General features: G+C 42.3%; 1 protein-coding gene across 2 annotated transcripts in view; it reads left to right on the plus strand.

Moving 5' to 3' along the window:
* The window catches only part of LOC147688904 (ATP-dependent translocase ABCB1-like), a 509,764-nt gene that overhangs the window by 448,457 nt on the left and 41,387 nt on the right, over positions 1-19,920 (plus strand). For both annotated transcript variants that reach the window (XM_086941799.1, XM_086941800.1), the window contains exon 25: positions 827-1,024. In XM_086941799.1, coding sequence (XP_086797925.1) covers positions 827-1,024 — 198 coding nt within the window. The remainder of the gene's footprint in view (positions 1-826; positions 1,025-19,920) is intronic.

A 19,920-nucleotide genomic window follows, 5' to 3' on the forward strand; every position in this document is an offset into this window, starting at 1 on the left:
CTAAGATGATTGGCATAGAATGGAAGTGAGACGTAAATAAAGTACACTGTATCGTAAATAGTTTGGAAGCTCAAAGGTTTCAATTATCAGATTTCTCTTTTCATCCATAGATTTGGCTGATAACAATTACTTGTCTAATAGTAATCTAGTAAGACCCGTAAATGTACAGAACTATTTTGAAGACATGTGAGGAATTGATTGAGCAGTATTACCACAGAGCTGTTGATTTCACATATTAATTACATGCCTGTTTAAGAAATTTAACTGTGTAAATCTTTAATGTATTAAAATAGCATTCATATTAAATGCATTCACTAAATTGACACCAGCTGGCTTTACAGATAACAATGTAGTGCAATGTTGGACACCACTTACATAGCATTAAACATTTTACATAGATATTAAACATATATTGTTGCAACAGACATTGCACAAAATCCTTGTATTCTAAGATTATATTCAGTCCATTTATATACACATTCTTTTTAGTATTACAAAACTGAATTGTATATTATTATATGCATCACAAAAATAGATGTTGGTAGCTTTTTTATTTCATATGATTAAGTATCTGGTTTATTTAGTCTTCAGCACCGAAATCAACATAATCTTTGTTCTCGGTTGCTTCTACTCTTTTGCCTCAACAAATCCCAGATTAGTCAGTCCTAACAGTTTGTGCAACCAATTGAATAATGTGATAAATATCATTGTTTTGGCATATACTGCTGTGCATCTCTTTCTAAGCAGTATTGCTTAAGACTATTGAATATGATGCATTTATATGTCTTCAAGTGTTTGATAATGTATTTGGTTAATTCACTCACAGGAGATGTTTGATGGCAATGTGGCATTCAAAAATGTCACGTTTATTTATCCAACTCGACCTGATGTGCAAGTTCTTCAAGGGTTGAATGTGAAAGTAAAGAAGGGGCAAACATTGGCTCTCGTAGGCAGCAGTGGCTGTGGAAAAAGTACTTCAGTTCAACTATTGGAAAGGTTCTATGATCCTCATAGTGGTGAACTGGTAAATATACATATTTCAGAATGTTCCGTTCATTTATATATGAGTGTGTACTATAAATATGAAAATGTAAAATCGATATTAAGAAAATTTGTATTTAGTTACTAAGATAAATTGTAGTGTAAAACAATCACACAATGTAATGCAAGATAGAATTGAATTTAGGTGTTTAAAAGTGAACATAAATAGTTGAAATGTCTTTTGATTGAAACTTTCATTGAAAATATATCCTATACATAACTATGTAATGGTGGTTGAAATAGTTTGGTGTCTGGGGCTATGCCGGTTCCAAGAAAGGAAAGGCAATTTAGAAGTGGTGACTTTCCCACTCAACTGGCTAGTCCTGTGCATCAAGATCTGCTGTGCCTTCTTCAAGAAGGATCCCCCTGAGGGCAGCAGAGCCAATTCCACCAAAGTCCAGCTCTTCAGTGCTGTTTTGAGGTGTTCCCATTTTGTATATTGGCTATGGTGCATCATTGGCTTTAGTTCACATTTTTACCAGGCATTACTGTCTTTACTATGAAATCTGCCAATATGGCCATTTTGTCAGGTTGATATTGCAGGACATTTTGATTTAACCATCACCCCACACCCATCTCATGGAAGGTACACTTGCTATTGATGCAAGTGGTGAGAAATCTGCAGGTAGTTATATTAATCAGATGAAAATGTTAGTTTCCTTTTGTAAAGATCTTTCTGGTGGATGCTCTAGATACATATTCCTCATCAATATAGACCACCTCCCTTTTTTAAGAAATGGTTTTACAGTTGTTAATAAGGGACCACGCTATTTTTTGAACAGTATGATTTATAGTAATTTCAACTGACTCATCTCCTCCTCTGAGGTCATGTAATAAGGATGAGGAACTGACAGCTGCACACCAGGGTGGCACCTTCTAAAGGTCTGTGATGTTTGATCCAGGGTTATATAACAGGCTAAGAAAGATACAGGGCCCCATGTCCCAGAATGCAGGCAGCTACTTCAAGGTTCAGCATCCATTTTGGCAAAGATTCAAGAGTGACAAATCTGCAAGTAGATTAGAGTATCCTGTAGAAAGATAATTACTGAAGGTAAGTAATTTGTTCATCCGTGAAGTTTAGTCACTATGTTTCTCTTCTAGAGGACTACTCATCAAAGTCATAAACACTGAAAAGTACTGCCCACGTGCAGGATCCTGGAGCATATACAAATGCATATACATATATGTATATTTAAAAACTTAAAAGTACAAAGAACCCTCAAATATACATGTATATGCATATAAACATACATATACATGCAGCCTAAACTACCAAATGGGCTAAAATGCCAACATTTCATTGGATTTTTCATTTAAAATAAACACATATATATTTAGCATTTCTGTAACGTAGAACATGCATGCTTTCGCTGTTTTAATATTGCCTTTACTTTCAAAGAAAAAGGTAAAGTAATAGCAGGAATGTTAGCCCATAGGCTGCATAGAGAAGCCATAACAGAATAAAACTGGTGCAGTGCCTTTTAGACCTCCAAGACCACCATGCTCCCATCATGCCCTACTGGTGAAAGTTAGGCCAGTTCTTTTTTTCCGTATCCTACTGTGAGGATCCCGGAGCATTGAGCTCGTCGGTTTTTTACTTTTCTGTCAAGAATTGTTATCTAGAAGCTTTTTTCTTGACTTCACTCAATGTTTTTTTGCTGCTGGCTAGGCATTTACATTGTTTTCTGACTATTTGGTACATTTATTTAGTCAAGTCAAGTCAAAGATGCTTTATTCGGTATGTAGAAATACAACCATATAGCAACAGACATAATAAACAAAAATTAAATAAGTACAACATACATATGTATCAATTTGATTTGCAAAATACCTTGATAGCTTATATACATTATACATTTGACAACACATATCCGATAATCTTTAAAGTGCTTTTTGGTGCATTTGTCTACTAATGTATGTACAAAATTTAGCAATGTTAAGGTACAGATCAATTATATCATCCTCAAAGATGTATAAATTGCAATGGAGCAAATTTCTACCAATGCACGTACACTTATCTTCTAATGTCTATGCATATTTAGCAGTATTAAATTCCAAAAGATGGTTATGTCATCCTTACAGATGCATAGCTTCAATTTAGGGCATACTTCCACTAAGATAAGTACAGAATATGTCAAAGTAAAGCGAAAAGCATTATACAGTTCTTTCTGTGTACAATATACAATAGCAGCATTTGTCCGACATTAATATATGTGCAAATTGGCATGATAAAGTGCAGAGTGTCGATACCATCCTTCCTAAAGTGCAATATGCATTTAACAGCACAAGACCGAATACTTAAAAAGAAAGTTTAACTATGTCAAAATAAAGTGCAAGTGCTATACCATTCTTTCAGTGCACAATATACAGTAGCAGCAATTATACAGCGTTAGTATATGTGCAAATTAGCATGATAAAGTGCGGAATGTCAATACCATCCTTCCCAATGTGCAATATGCATTTAGCAGCACAAATCCGAATACTAAAAAGTCTAACTCACTACGTCCAACTAACTGTAAGTAATATAAGTGATAAAAGTATTCATTTCAACATAGTAAAAAGTTTTTTTTAAAAAAGCATCATTGAATGAATTCATACGATGATTGATTTTCTTACAGAAATACATTTTAAAATATAAGTGGCCACATGAAAACATACATCTGGGGTCTCTGAATTAAACATCAGTTGCATCGCTGTTTGTATAGCACGCGTGTTATATTTTAAAAAGATGGGTTTCAAATAAAATTTTATAAAAGTTACAGGATAGCATAAAGTGACAAGTGCTCTGTTTGGATTTGTCATCACAGGGACAGGGACAGGTGCCGGGTTTCTTAACCACGGGGAAGGCCACTAAATGATGCACAATTCCCAACCGGAGACGGGTCAATACAAGACGATGGGAGTTAATACTAACAACAGTATAATAAGTTTGGAAGCCTTCATTAATATTATATTCCAGGTAGAGATTAAACGTACTTTGTTTTACATATCTTTCCATTCTAATCCCAGACGTATATTTAAGGAGTGAGACTTTAAGCTCCCGCTTCGACAATGTAGACCCTGTTGTTAGATCTTCAAAAATGTTTAGACCATACAGTGTCTTATACCAATGTTGTATGCGGCTTAACCAGGGGATATTTGATCGGCGGTCGAGTTTATTACAATCAGTAATTACATCCTGAGTAAACTTTGTCTCCTCCTTTGCCCAAATTGAGCGCCATAGGGACAGAGGACGTAGAACAATTAAATCATTAACATAATTTATGTCAAGTTCCCTATGTATTATCTCGATTGAAGCCGTATGCCGGGGCACAAATTAATCATTTTAAAAACACATTCTCCCCGCGCTGGATCAGGTTAGCACTCTGGGCCTCATGCCCCCAAACCCCGGCCCCATATATGGCTGAAGATATACATCTTGCATTAAATATGGATAACATTTCATTAATTCTACGACCCCCTAATTTGGCAGCAAATCTAAAAATACAACTTGTATTCCTAACCATTTTAAAAAGGACACTTTTTTGTTCATTGACCCATCTCCCGTCTCCTGAAAAAGTAATGCCTAAATAACAGAAACTACTGACAGATTCTAATCTCTCCCCGTCTAAAAAAAAGGGCTTGCATTTTCTTGGTTTCTTACCACATATCATTGTAACCATCTTCCCTTTGTTAATTTTCAACTTCCTACTTTCAGTAAATACGTGGAATTGAATAATTAGATGTTGCAGTCCATTATGTTATGTTATGTTATGTTAGATGTGCTTGTATAGCGCACGGCTGCCCCAGCCAAGGGGCGTCCCGGCGCTAGCTGCCTATGTCCAGGGGACAGCAAGATGGAATTGTAGGAGGTCCAGAAGTGTACATAACAGAACTAGTTAAAAAGGTGGGTTTTTATGGCTTTGCGAAAGGATAAAAGGTCATTCATTGCGCGGATTTGAGCTGGAAGTCCATTCCAAAGTTTGGCGGCCAAGTATCCAAATGAGCGGCCGCCCATTCTGGATAACTTGATGCGGGGGATAATGACCAAGTTCTGACCTTCTGACCGAAGGGACCGCCGAGGGACGTAGGGTGAGAGCAGGGGACAAAACATAGGTGGGGAGGAGAGTTTCAAAATTTTAAAAACAAGACAGAGGGTTTTAAAGTGAATCCTCTTTTCAACAGGTAGCCAGTGTAGGCTCCTGAGGGTGGAGGAGACCGATTTGTGCCGGGGTAGCCCTGTAAGAGCTCTTGCAGCGGCGTTTTGGACTCTTTGTAGTCTCACTTTCTCAGCTACGTTAGTTCCGAGCAGAAGTGAACTAGCGAAGTCCAGCCGTGATAAAATAGCCGACTGTACTACCACTTGGCGGGTTTGGCGGTCGAAAATTTTTAGGATGGGCCGAAGGTTTCGAAGGATCCCGAAACATGTGGCAGCAACTATTTTAGTGTGGTGGGTAAAGTTCAGAGCAGAGTCCACCCAAACTCCTAGGTTTTTTACCACATTCTTGGGGGCAGGCGGTTGGTCTAAGGTTTCAGGCCACCAATTATTGCCCCAGACCGTAGTGTCTTTGCTTAGAAGCAGAACCTCCGTTTTACCGGCGTTTAGTTGAAGGTAGTTTGCTGACATCCAGCTGGTGATGTAACTGAGGGTTTGCCTAAAGTTCATGGCACTCAGGCCATTATCGTCTTTTAGAGCCACCACCAGCTGGGTGTCGTCAGCGTAGGACACCAATGTGAGTCCATGTTTCCTAGCTACCTCTGCCAGTGGGAGGACATATACATTGAACAGGGTCGGGCTGAGCGCCGACCCCTGAGGAACTCCTTGTTCAACGGGACATTCCTTCGAAATGAAGGGTGGGGTAGAGACCCTAAAGGATCTGTCGGCAAGGAAAGCCCTAAACCAGCCAAGGACCTGGTCTACAACTCCTACTTCCTCAAGTCTGGACAGCAGTACCTTGTGTGAAACTGTATCAAAGGCAGCACTGAGATCTAAAAGAATCAGTGCTGCCTTTCCTCCTGCGTCCAGTATGGTCCGAAGATGTTCAATGACGCTAAGGAGTGCAGTCTCGGTACTGTGCCCAGCTCGGAAACCATGTTGAGACCTGTCTAGAATGGAGTTAGACATTAGGAAGTTGGTCAAGATGGAATTGACATAGGCTTCTGCCACCTTGGCAGGCCAGGGTAGCAGGGAAATAGGCCTGAAATTCTCCGGGAGGCTAGGGTCAAGTGATGTTTTTTTTATAATAGGTGAGACCCATGCCTGTTTCCAGGTGGTGGGGATGTTGGCCGTAAGGAAGGACGAGTTGGTGATGGCTCTGAGAGGGCCCAGAACATGCTCACCAGCTTCTCTGAAGAATTCAGGTTTTAAAGGATCGGCGGGAGAGCCGGATTTGATTTTGGCACAGACTTTCAGATAGTTGTCATGGCTGATGGGAGGAATAACAGAAAGTTTAGGGCCATGAGAATCGGCAATGGGTAAATTGTGGGGCACTGTTGTAAACGTGTTGTAGATTTTTTTAATTTTGTCCATAAAGAAAGTGGCCAGATTATCGCACAGGTCGGGGGAGGTATTGATGTTTTTTACAGTTTTTTTTGCACTCAGCTCTTTCATTATGCGAAAGATGGTTTTAGAGGCATTGTGGCTGTTCTGGTCCTACATATGTTATGATGGTAGCTTTTTTGAAGCTGGCAATATATGTTTTTTAGCGTGGGGTCGTAGTCCTTTCTCCATTTGCGTTCTGCTTTTTTTAGCTCTTTTCTGAGCAAGGTGAGCTCATTATTAAACCAGGGGCTAGATTCATGGGCTCGTGGTTTAGTTAGTTTAGCTGGAATTAATGAGTCTAGAGCTTTTGTTATCCGGTTGCAGAAACAGTCGTAGTCTAAATGGGGATCATCGCTGGAAATGGAGGGGTCTGCAGTAAGAAGAGTGTGGAGATCTTCCAAGCGGAGTTTTTTCCATGGTCTTTTCAAGACCTGGTGGATGGGAGTGGTAGAAAGGTCACTGCTAGCCGATAAGTCCATAGTTACTAGGTAGTGATCTGTCCAGGTCATGGGGATGGGAAAATGGACTTTTAGGTTATCCAAGGTAGAAAAAACTGGGTCGAGAAGGTGCAGACCGCTGTGTGTGGGACCCTTCACGAGTTGGCAGAGCTGTAAGGCAGCAAGTTCAGCAATCAGGGAGTTGATCTTGTTGTCTGTGACCGAGTCAAAATGGATGTTTAAGTCCCCAATGATGGAGAAGTTGGCGGTTTTGATGACTAAGGGACAGACATTCTCCAAGAGGGACTTTATAAAGTTAGAATCCGCGCCCGGGGGTCTGTAGATCAGGAGACCCGTAAGGGTGAGTTGGGGGTTAACTTTGATGTGATACTGAGCACTTTCACAGTCCTCTATTACTAAGTTAGTGAAGGTGCAGGTAAGATGGCTTTTAGCAATCATTGCTAAAAGCCTAGAGAGGAGGACCGCGTCATCCGCGTATAAGAGGATTGGGATCGGGTTACCATTAATGATAGGTGCATCAGCATTAGTCTGTCTTAAAATTTGATCAACTTGATTTATAAAAAGGGAGAACAGTAGAGGGGCAAGTACACATCCTTGTCGGATACCTCTCCTGATTTTAAACAAGCATTTGCAATGCAATAGGTCTCGCATTTATGCGAGCTTGAGCTATTGGCATTGTAAATGACAATGCCTTTTTTCTGTTTTGGTTTTTAAAACCAAAATAAAAGGCCTTGTCATTTACAATGCCAATAGCTTAAACTTGTGTAAATGCAAGACCTATTGCGTTGCAAATGCTTGTTTTTAGCAGATACAAGCCTTTCATTTGTCATCAACATGGACGAGAGGCCAATATGCCCAAACATGAGCCATGCCTTTAGTACCACCTACTGCAGGCAAGCAGATGTGCAATTGCATTGCTACATTAAGTATTAACATTGCTACAAACAGCATTTAAGTCCATGCCACACAACTGATATGGTGTGGAACAGTGGCAGGCCTTTGCAAAGGTTTGTCTACCTTTTGTTGCCTACTGCAGTAGGCATGAGTTAAACGGGTAAAGCGGAAGCTTTTGCTCACAGTATGTGTGATAAAATGGCAAAATAGTAAAATTAGACTGCAACACAATGTGTTAAATTACACCATATAATTAGCCTTTTTTTTGTTTCAAAATTTAGGGACACACTATGTGTTTTGTACGTCGCTGCAATATTCCAGTGGCGAAGCACATAATCCAAAGTTCCTTGCTGCATAGCCCCAGTATAGCCACCCCGCCCCAGTATTTGGCTCTTAGATGCTGCATAGCTCAAGTAGCCTCGATTAACGGTAAATGAGATTAACATTGCAAAACACCCAACGTACACAACTTGAACAAAAAAAAAGTCTGTAAAGTAGCCACAGGATGTCTTAAGGGTGGCCTCAACCTTTAACAGTCACAAGCATAATGCACATTTGAAGTATAGCATGATAACATCAGTAACACCCGTTAACATCCCTTCCGAAACAAAAGCAGTGGCCAAGGGCACAAGCATCCCAGGACCCATAAGTGCGCAGAGCCCTTACAGTCCAAGCAGCATGGCGTCCTTGTTGTAACGCCAGTCACGAAGCTTGGCCAGAATCTAATGTATCGTAATTTGGATCGATCCCAATTGACTGACAATCAGAGGTCCTGACACAATTGAACACCGGTACAATTATCTCGGGCCTGCTTTCAGGATCAAACAAACACGATCTCAGACAAAATGCGTTGCTCAAAACCTGGCCGCAGGCTGAATAAACAAACATCAGAGCATACAAAGTTTAGCGCGCCAAAATGCCCCAGCAATAAGCACTGGCTTGGCATCACGTTCCAGGCCTGACCTCCCACGAGCCCAGCTCCATGCCAGGAAATTAAACGATACTCTCGGCCATCGAAATGCTCCATAATCCGGTTCTTTAACAAAAGCGGTCACGTGCACCTCTACCCGTAAGAACAAGGGGCTCGTAAATCTGCCCCATCTTATTTAAAATGCCACCAGAACATCCGATGCGATTACCTTTCTGGAAGGGTAGTGGTTCCTTCTTCTCGCCTCTCATCCCACGCCTGCAGGCTTCGAGGCGCTTGCTTTGACGCTGCACGCCTTCTGGATTCTTTGAGAAGTGTAGAATGGATCTCCGCCCCGGGACGATAGCCTGCCCTCGGTCATGTGTTTGTCCCCGTTTGGGTCCAATCCAAACTGACGAATGTGAATGAGGTCAATGTTTCCGGAAAGCACTCCCACCCATTGGCCGGTAGAGGAGCGAGCCATTGTGATAAAAGAGGAAGAGAGTTCACGCAAAGCTGAAAGCGAGGACTCTGCCCTTGAGCAAGAGGAGCCGCGCCTCCCAATCTCAGGGGCTCACTGTGCTTCCCAGAGAGACAGGAGATTGGGGAACGCGCGCGCGCGCGGCCGGCGCAGATCGCTTTCTACAGCGTGCGCGTGACATCTCCTGTCTCCTGGGAAGCATACCCGACAGCAATAGTATCGCGCCTGCGCGATGGCATATGGCTTCGCCATATGCATCGCAGGCGCGAGACCTAAAAAAGGGGTGCATTCTCCATCTGTTCCAAATCTAACTTTACTGGACAAATTGTTGTACAGTCGGGCAAGCAGATGGATGATTTCAATAGGGGCACCCATTGCCAACAGAATAGGCCAGAGCAGTGCGTGTTCCACCAGATCGAATGCTGAACTCAAGTCGGCAAAGCACAAGAAAAGATTACCAGCTTTAGCTTTGGTATACTTGCCGACTATGAGTTCCAGGTTCACGCACTGCTCCATTGTACCCATCCCCCTACGAAACCCATACTGCACTGGGGATAAGATGTCTTTTTCCTCAACCCAGGCTTCCAATCTCACTAATAGGACTCGACTAAGGATTTTAATTGTCGAGTCCAAAAGTGAGATGGGACGGTAGTTTTGGGCTTCGGACCTAGATCCTTTTTTGTAGAGGCGTACAATAATTGACTGACCCCATGTCAGTGGTAAACTGTCTTCCACGGCCGCATTAAAATAGCGTGTTAAAATTGGAGCCCATAGAGTCATTTCATGTTTATAAAAATCCATGGGTACCCCATCAGGCCCAGGTGCTTTACCCCCCTTACTATTTTTAATTGCTTCAGTGACTTCATCCAAAGTTAAAAATAACTGCATTTTCTGCCATTTAGTACATGATACTATATCTGTATTAAAAATAGACCCATCTAATTTAAAATCAGAGTTAAACATTTCTGAGAAATGGACAATCCATGCGTGGCAGCTGACATGAGAACTGACTTCGGGAATATTGTCATTCTTTAGGAAAGGACCATTAATAGTTTCCCAGAATAGTTTGTGATCTTTTGTTTCGGCAGCCATATCCAATTTGTACCAAGCATCATTTTGCAACTCTTTTTTCCTGGATGCCAAAGCAGACTTATAATTAATTCGTTCTTCTCTAACTCTTTCTTTGTCTCTTGGTTTATCATCAAGCGCTATTGTTAGCTTTTTTAGAGTCTGGGCACAATGTTTATCAAACCACACAGTTTTATTTCTCTTGGGCTTTCTATTTCTTACAGCCAAGGAGTTCTCAACAGTACTCGTTATTTTTAGAAAGTTAGAGAGTAAGGTAGGCACGGTCACATTCATTGCTAGGCAATAATCAACCTCTCTACTACATTTACAGATAGTATCCTTCGTCAATTTATTAGGGTCTATTTTGGTCCATTTGATCCTCATGCCGTTCGGTCTCTCGGCCGTGATCCCTTGGACAGGCCTGCCATACACAGTTGTTTTTGGGCCCCAACCCATTAATTCCATTGATATACTATTATGGTCACTCACAGGCTGCTCTATTACCCAGACGTTGGAGTAAGCAGAGCCATTGGACACCAAAATATGATCAATGTTAGAGTGGGCGTCTCTCCCTCTAAATGTGGGGCACTTTTCATTATTTTTATTCTTTGTACATTCTAGTAGCTCCAGGTTTAATTTAGCTACCAGATTGTTCAGTGCACTACCATAATTACTGTGTGGAAAATGATTAAAAATAATATTGTCACCACCCGGGTACTCTTCCCGATGTCCACAAATCCCCTTCCGGGCGTGACTACATGCTTTGATATTAAAATCTCCTACCCAGAGTATTACAGTGCTTTTGTTTGAACGTGCGATTGCTTCTTCTATTGCACACTCAACATCCGGAACAATCTTACCCCGATTGGGCCCAACAATATTATTATAAAAATTCACAATAACTAGATCCCTACCTTTACTGTGTATTAATCGCAAGACTGACGCGTGCTCACCCACCTCCACATATCCCCCAACATTAAATTCCGTTAGTTTAGTGGAAACCAGAGTCAGTAGGCCGCCCTTTGCTCTACCAGCCTTAGATGCTACTGCTGCCACGCTATAAGAAGTGTAACCATCAACTTGTATTTGTTCTCTATGCCACGTCTCTTGCAGACATATTATATCGTAGCCCTGTATGATAAAATTGTCCCAAAATTGAGTGCTTAATTTAGCGGCAATTCCCGCTATGTTCCAAGTGGTGATTATAAGGGAATCGACAGGGTTGCCTCTTATAGCCTCAGGATAGTTAGTCAATAAATATGTTTCTAGACTCGCTATCATATTAATATCTGCAGATACGTTTACATTTGTCACAATTGCATCATTATCTTTACATTGTTCAGTGCTAGTCAGGTTTAAATTTAACTCAGTTACAACTTCTACCCAGCTTTGGCCCCCCAACTCTTTTTCCGTGGTTACTATATCACCAGATGGAGTCAAAAATGCCAGCTTTGTTCAGTAACTGTCCTCCATGTGGGAAAAATATGGCTAAATCTGACCTACATTCAGTCTGTATTGTGTGGTTGCCATCTTCCCACAGTCAGGCAAGTGCTTTTACTGCCAGCATTTTCCAAGAGGACTCTGTGTGACAGAGAGATGATTAAGCTACATGCCTTGCAGGAGAGAGGAAAGGTGAGATCCACAAGTGGCCTTGGAAGCATCCTTTAACTTTCAAAGAGCCCAACTCTCATAAAAGATCTAAGCACAGGGCAGAACAGAAAGCATCGCACGGCTTTGCCTTCGACGTTAAGAAGGTCGATGTTGCTAAAAATACCTGTTTGTTCCCTGTCAGCGTCACGATCTACGCTGGAAAGGTCTTTTCAGAATGCATCGCAGTCGTAGGAGAAGGCGCCGTCGCGACAATCAGCAATCCGTCGATGAAAACAAACTCAATGTCGAGACTGACTACTTTGGAGCCAGGTGCAGAAGTTCATAGATCTTCACTTCAGACAACGAACTGTAAGCGACATCAGTAAGCAAGATTGGTTCAGCGTTGCGAGCTTCTTCGCCGCTCCAGTCGACGAAAACCCAGGAACAGCGACAGCCAAACTCGAGAACTTCCCCGATGTCGAAGTATGGATGTTCGCGTTGAGATCCTTGCCATTGCCCTGACGTAGATTGTCAACGACGAGAACTCCACTGTCAAGATACAAGATCTAGACAGTCGGTGCGGAGATCATCGCAGTCGGTATCGCCGATGTCGAGTCCGAGAGAGTCATCGTCGAGGGGCCCGATCTCGAGGCTTAACTCTCCACACCTCTCACTACTGGCGAAGAGACAGGGGGGAGCTGGTTTGCCATTGAGAGACCCTGCAGCGTACAGAGTACCTTGCAGCATACAGTGTCATTACGACGTCAAGCCCCCCCTCGCCGTTGACAGAAGTACAAGTAACCTGAGGACGCAGATCAGCATCGAGATCTAGACGGTCGATGTCGAGAGCATCATCCTCCCCAGGCATCAGAATTGTTCAGATTATGCCAGAGGGATCTCTGGTTCCAGAAAGATAAACACCACCAGTTAATCTTTTGCCTAGCTGGCTCCAAAGCATCAAGGAGTGGAGTGTTCCGTATAGAAGTCCAGGAACGGATTTCTAGGGTCTCAGCTGGTATACCTTCTCCAAAGAAAGCTAATACAAGGTCTCCTCGAGGGTCTACTAGGAGAACAAGGTCTCCCTCAACAAGATCACTTTCCAAAACACCTCTCAGACGTTCTTCTCATACTCATTATTCTCATTCGTCCCAATTTCGAAGCCACAGGCGTAGATCGCACTGTTGATCCACAGACACCTCTAGATCGTCTGTTTGTGACTATTTGCATGCTTTGTCGGTGACTCCTTCTGACACTAATCTCCAGTGGATAATATTGTCACTTTCAATGAAATCCTGAGTAGAGGTACCACTAAATTGAACATTGAGATGCCTACACCAACTACATCGCATTTATTATTATAGAGACACTGCATCACAGGTGTTCTGCAAGAGCTATGCTTCCACTGGTCCGTGGCCTGCTTGAAGCCAGCTCTACAAACAGTTCTAACACCAGCCACATTAGGTTCTGTACCACCACACATCACTAAAAACTATAAAGCGCCAGATCAGGACCCACTTTTTCTAAGAGCAGATCCACCACCGGATTCAGTCATCTTCCAGCGGCCAGAAAGATTCAGTTCCACCCGAGAAGGAGAGTAAACAAATGGACTCTCTGGAAAAAAAAGATGTGTAATACCTCTGCGGTTTATATGAAAATTGCCAGTGCCTCTGCACTTTTAGGGAAATATGATAGGGCACTTTGGGACTCCCTATATAGATTCACAGAGAAACTACCCAAGGAAGATCAACAAGATTTCCAGGAAATTCTCCAAGAGGGCGGCTTGGCAGCAAATCAGGTTACCAATGCTGCAGCTGATGCTTCGGACCTAGCAGCCCATGGGTAATCCCATGGTACCTGTGCTAGAAATTCCTCCTGGCTCTGTCTCACTGGCCTCAAACCAGAAGCTCAGCACAGGATCATAAACCTCCCCTTCAGTCAGTCTGGAGAAACGCAAAGAATTCTGGCGCCAATACTGACCGTACGACCATCATCATTTTCAGCAGAGGGTTCAAACCCCTCACTGGACAACACAGCTACAACATCAACCCAGTTTGAACTACCATCAACGTCAGCTGAAAAGAGGAGGAGGATCTTCCAGACTAGCAGTCTCTTCCAATAAACCACTGGAAAAGCATGAACATCTGCTTCCCCCATCCTTGTTTCCCACTCCGGTGAGCTAAGTATCATTGCACATCTGGACGAGTGGCAAAAAACCACAAAAGACAAGTGGGTGCTCAATATTGTGCAGAATGGTTGCTTAATCAGATTCAAGTCCCCACCTCCGACAGTTTCACCTCAGAGAATATCTGTACATCAACACAACATACTTCATGTGGAGGTAATCTTCTGCTGCAAAAAAGAAGCCATCGAAAAAGTTCCCTTGTCCCAACAATGGCGGGGAATTTACTCCTGCTACTTCTAGGTGCTAAATCAGGTTCCAACCCAGGAGTATGACCCGTACTCGACTTGAGTCTTTTAAGCAAGTTTATCCGTCAGGAGAGGTTCAGGATGCTGGCACTGTAGATTGATAGTTTCTTGCATTTACTTCTCCTACCTGTTAGCTAACAAAAAACTCTATGGTAGACCGAAGGCCCATTCCACCAGGGGAACGGTCTCCACTACAGCCATTCTAGGAAATTTACCAATTGCAGAAATCTGTAAAGCTGCCACATTGTGATCGGTACACATGTTTGCTCGCCACTATTGCTTAGATTCTGACACTCAGGCGAATGCCCAGTTTGGGCAAGCCTCCTTTGGGAGCCTGTTTGGGTAAATTATCCTATGAGTGTATTAACTGTGTATCCGCCAGGAGAGGTTCAGGATGCTGGCACTGTAGATGGATAGTTTCTTGCATTTACTCTCCTACCTGTTAGCTAACAAAAAACTCTGTGGTAGACCGAAGGCCCATTCCACCAGGGGAACGGTCTCCACTACAGCCATTCTAGGAAATTTACCAATTGCAGAAATCTGTAAAGCTGCCACATTGTGATCGGTACACACCTTTGCTCGCCACTATTGCTTAGATTCTGACACTCAGGCGAATGCCCAGTTTGGGCAAGCCTCCTTTGGGAGCCTGTTTGGGTAAATTATCCTATGAGTGTATTAACTGTTCTGGTGTTCGTCCGCAGGATTCTGGGGATGGACTTGCTATTCTATTCAGTACTTTTGACTATTGATGAGTACCCCCTGGAAGAGAAGGATAGGTTACTTACCTGTAATCCTAGTTCTCTTCCAGGGGTTTACTCATCAAAGTCATAAGCAACCCACCCACCTCCCCGGACAATAGCTATTATTATTATTGGCCATGATTCAGTGTGGCCTTTTGGGTTTGTTTCAGACTTTGTTTTCATTCCGATGCATGCAAGTGATTTTTTCAATTATATATTTATGATGGAGCTGTTAGCTAGTCCTGCCTTGAAGCACATGAAAACATGTGAGAATTGCTTCTCTACCCTGTTCTGCTGACACAGCCTTTGTATGAGGTGGTACTTCTCACAGCACGGTAGTCTCTAACCTGGAGCACCCACAACAGGGGCACCAAGAGGTGGGAACTATCTGCATCTGGTGAAGAACAGCCACAAACAGTGATCAGAAAAGAAACAAAAGAATGGTTTGCCTAAAAGATGCCTCTCACCCTGAATAACAGAGACTTCAGCTGCCTTCACCCCACCATCCACTAAGGGGTAGTGTTACAGGAAGACTAATCAGGAGCCTCCCTTCACAAAAGGACTTAATTGAATTTCTATAGGAACCTTGTCTCCTTTGCCCACTGTCTGGGAAAACATCAACCCCTATCTTGAGTATTGCAACAGGCCGAGGACTTTCAAAATGGAACCCACAGGCCTCCATCACTCTGCTTCACTTATACATACAATACATATACTATAATGGCTACATAAACAAACATGCACAATATAAACGTGGATGGGATTAGGTGACAAAACAGGGTATATTTCTGACTGCACATTAGTGAGATGCTCTCAGCCAGTGCTAAATAACACATTTTTAGTGAGCGACTGAAAACATCTTTAATTACCAGTTTAATGAAGAAAGATTTGTAAATGAGACCTTTTCTTGGTCTGGTGCCAATGCCCCTTGTGCAGGGTTGGCAAAATTCAGAGGATGTTTAAAAGAGCTGTCATAGGCTTGCTACACAACAGGCTAGGACTCTCAATATTTAAATTATGTGTACACTCAGAAACACATGTTTAAGCTGTCTGCCTCAGACATGGAGCATTATGTATAATGTTGTTTCTTTCTACAGCTTACCTCCTCTGATTGCTTGCCATCTTAGAAAACCTCCTATATTCCTAAAACCCTGCAGAAAAAATGAAACTTAACTTAAATCCTCTTATTTTCACGGTGAGCCTCTTCCTACCTTCCGTCCTCTACATGCCTTCTACTTCTGAGCATAGCTGATGCCTCATTTCTTAGATCACAACTTCTCCTTCTTTAAAATTTTATACCTGTAACCTAACATTACCTTAACCCAGAGGTCTTCAAACTTCAGGATGCCGAGACCCCCCTGTCAACATCTTCAGGCGTAAGGACCCCCTCCTGACAAAAAATTCTAAACCTGTAGGCAGGGCTACTGGAATTATGAGGCAAGTGAGCACCAAATTACGCGACAGGCTTGACCAAATTGTGTGGGAAGAAAATGTAAATAGGGTTATGTGATGACGCATATTTTGGGTTAGCATTGCTCCATCATTTTTACACACAGTAACACTGAGAAACAACATCACCCTATCAGTACCAGTTTATAACCAAAATACAGCAATTGACATCAGAAGGATGTCAATTTAAACTTTATGATGGGCCTTCCACTCCACAGGAATACGTGCTGCAACATTAGAAGCTCACCTGGCCCTGGCCGGGACCAGCAGGGGTCCCTTAAAACCCTGGCAGTCTTGTGCAGAGTTAAGCAGTTTACCTATGCCGCTTTCCTCACACTCTCTCTCCTCTCCTAATCCCGGATCCCTCTCTCAATTTGCAGGCCACTTCTATCACCCCTTTATACAATTTCTGAAATCTTCCCATTCAACCTCTCACTTCATCTTTAACCACCTTCTGCCATTCTGTCTTTTCACTGCCCTCATCTCTAACAGTCTCTCGCATTTATCTAATGGCCTTTCTGGCCCCGTCACCTCCTGTGCCCCTCAGCACTTCTCATTCACCTCAAGTCTCTCCATTCAAATTTTTGTCTATTTGTATCTTACACCTATTCAGTCCCCCCCATTCATCTTCCACACCTTTGTTCTTCCACACCTTCTCCAAACCCATGTCCCTCTCCCCTGTTACCTCAGCACCTGTGTCTAATTTGAGCAGGTGGTTTCCGGTGCTCAGCAATAGCACCTAATTGTGTATACTGGCACTATGAGAGTCTGCCACATGGTGGCTCTGTCTAATCTGTGTAATTTAGAGATGAGCAGAACAGCTATTTATTAATTCAATATACATTAAAAATTATAAACTCCTGACACCCATGCCATTCTTATAGCTTTGGAGGCTTGAAATAGTCTGAATAGTCACACTTGTACAAGTGTTACGGTTCGTAGTTGTATAGGTATTGTCATTGGCTGGGCAAGCAAGGCAATAGGTGGGTGGTTAAAGTTGCAGTGGTCTACTGGTGAGAGCCATGACACGTGTTTTATTACAAATTAATCACTGCTCAGCACCCACCCCATAACTCCCCTCTCTTCCCCTATCACTGCTGTCCCTCTCCCAGTCCTATGATTAGGGTTGCCAGCTGCCAGCTCATTATTTTGATGTCCCAGATGGTACAAAAATACTCAGACACCTAAAGCTGTATTTTCAGCATACTTAGAACAGCAAATATAAATAGAAATTACTTTTAATTGTTTTCTAGGGCTGCCTCAATGATCCATGACTGATAATTAAAGGGAACAAACCCCCAGATGCATCAACAACCCATTTTGCGATTCCTTATTAGCGAAAAATACTGATTCGCTATTAAGGAATAGCAAAATGGAATGCATCAAGAAATCACTTTAAAATTTGCGATTTCTTAGAATGCCTTAATTGCGACTCGCAAATTGCGAGTCGCAATTAAGGAATACCTCCTCATTCATTCCTATGTGCCTTTAGGCCCATAGGCATGAATGGGAAGACAATCTCAATTTGCGAATCGCAATTAGCGAATCGCAAATTGAGATTGCGATTTCAAGGGTGCAGGGGTGTCCAAACGACACCCTCTTGAACCCCTGAAATTGATCTGTGCACATATGTTGCGCACACACATGCCCTTAGGGCATGTGTGTGCGCAACATGAAACTTTGAAAAATGCACTTTAGTGCATTTTTCAAAGTTTTTGCTAATTACCATGAAGTTGTACTTCATGGTAATTTGCATGCCCTATTAGCGAATTCGCTATTTTTAAAACTTTCATGCATTGCATTTAAGGAATCTCAATTTGAGATTCCTTAAATGCAAATAATCGCAATTTAGCGATTTCTCAATTTGCGATTTTTGCATTTGGGATGATGCATCCCAAATGCAAAAATACCAGTCGCAAAGGGGCAGATTCTGAGAATCTGCCCCTTTGCGTGTGGATTTTTGTTTGATGCATCTAGCTGAAAGACAGAAAAGTCACATAACAAATGAATACATATTTTTTTATTTATCTCTATTTAGTGTCAAGTGGACGTCTTTGCAGACTCTTTAAACAACACAGGGCTGGCATTTTCTTAAGGCAACCCTTCTTTATATTCCTTTTCATGAAATGCATTCTCACACGACCCCAGTAAATGTAAAATGCAAATGTAAGGAATAGGCAGAGTGGGGGTCCAGGGGGTACTGGAACTAGAAAAATAAGAAGCCTCTGTAACCAGTTTACAAAAGGTATGTAAATATGCTATTGGTCTTTAATGACCTGTGAAAAACTCGGGCGTGCCGGAGATAACACTCCAGACACTGCCCAGCCGAGCCCTCAGCAGCTCAAGCTGCACTGCTGAGACTCACGAGGGGAAAAACGGGGGCTGAAGCTTTAGGCCTGGGCAGAAGTGTGACTGGGAAGGCGCAACCCCCTTTCCATCACTCCACGGCCCACCTGGGGGTCGCGCCCCACAGTTGTAATACCCCTGCCTTAACCCCTCGAGCCTATTTAACTCACCGATCATTAACCTGAAACTACGTAGCCCCACTAATCATCACAACTAACTGGTAAGAATATAATTTATCACACAGTAACTGGAGTAAATGCATGCATTTTTTTCTTGAGAGCACATGACTAATCACATTAACCACTGGATTAACCACTATTTTGGGGTTCCGGTGTAGCATGCTACTCGCTATAGTTTCAAGTTTCAAGTTTAGCTTTATTGCTTGATTATTTAAAATCATTACAAAAATCCCCCTAGAAAAAATAGAATACATCTGCACAGGCGGCTAAGATTGTCATACTATATAAAAGATCGAATTGTATCGGTGCTTTGTCTTACATAAATTGCAAGAGTATAAAATTAAGTTATTATAAAATTGTACTTCAAACCGTTTTAAAATTAAATAACAGAAGAATATCAAAATATGTACCCCCAATTAGGGGTAATGGGTGGTATTGCGTGAGATTATATTTAGTCATCGTCCGCTTGCAAAAGGAAACTATTGACGAGTTTCATAAATTTGACTCCTCAGCAAGCCAGGATGCATGACGAGCCCTCCAGCCAGCGTATAACTGCTTGTCTGCTTGTAGTGTAGTTCCTAGTTTCCCACTAGGCCCTGCGCATTGGAATAACATAAACAGTAGTATCGACGTGGAACTGCTTATATTCCAGGCCTCCACTGACTATGGTAAACTTAATTGGGTTGTGTTACCAACTAGCTCAGAGGTCACTGGAAACTTTCTTCTCTGCATAGGAAGTGATCAGCTTCCTTGGCACAGACAAGAAGGGATTCAGTTTTCCAACAACCGTGCAACATGACAACTTTGCTCCTCAGATCA

The sequence above is a fragment of the Lissotriton vulgaris genome, chromosome 10 (genome assembly GCF_964263255.1).
Source record: "Lissotriton vulgaris chromosome 10, aLisVul1.2, whole genome shotgun sequence".
Taxonomy (NCBI): domain Eukaryota; kingdom Metazoa; phylum Chordata; class Amphibia; order Caudata; family Salamandridae; genus Lissotriton; species Lissotriton vulgaris.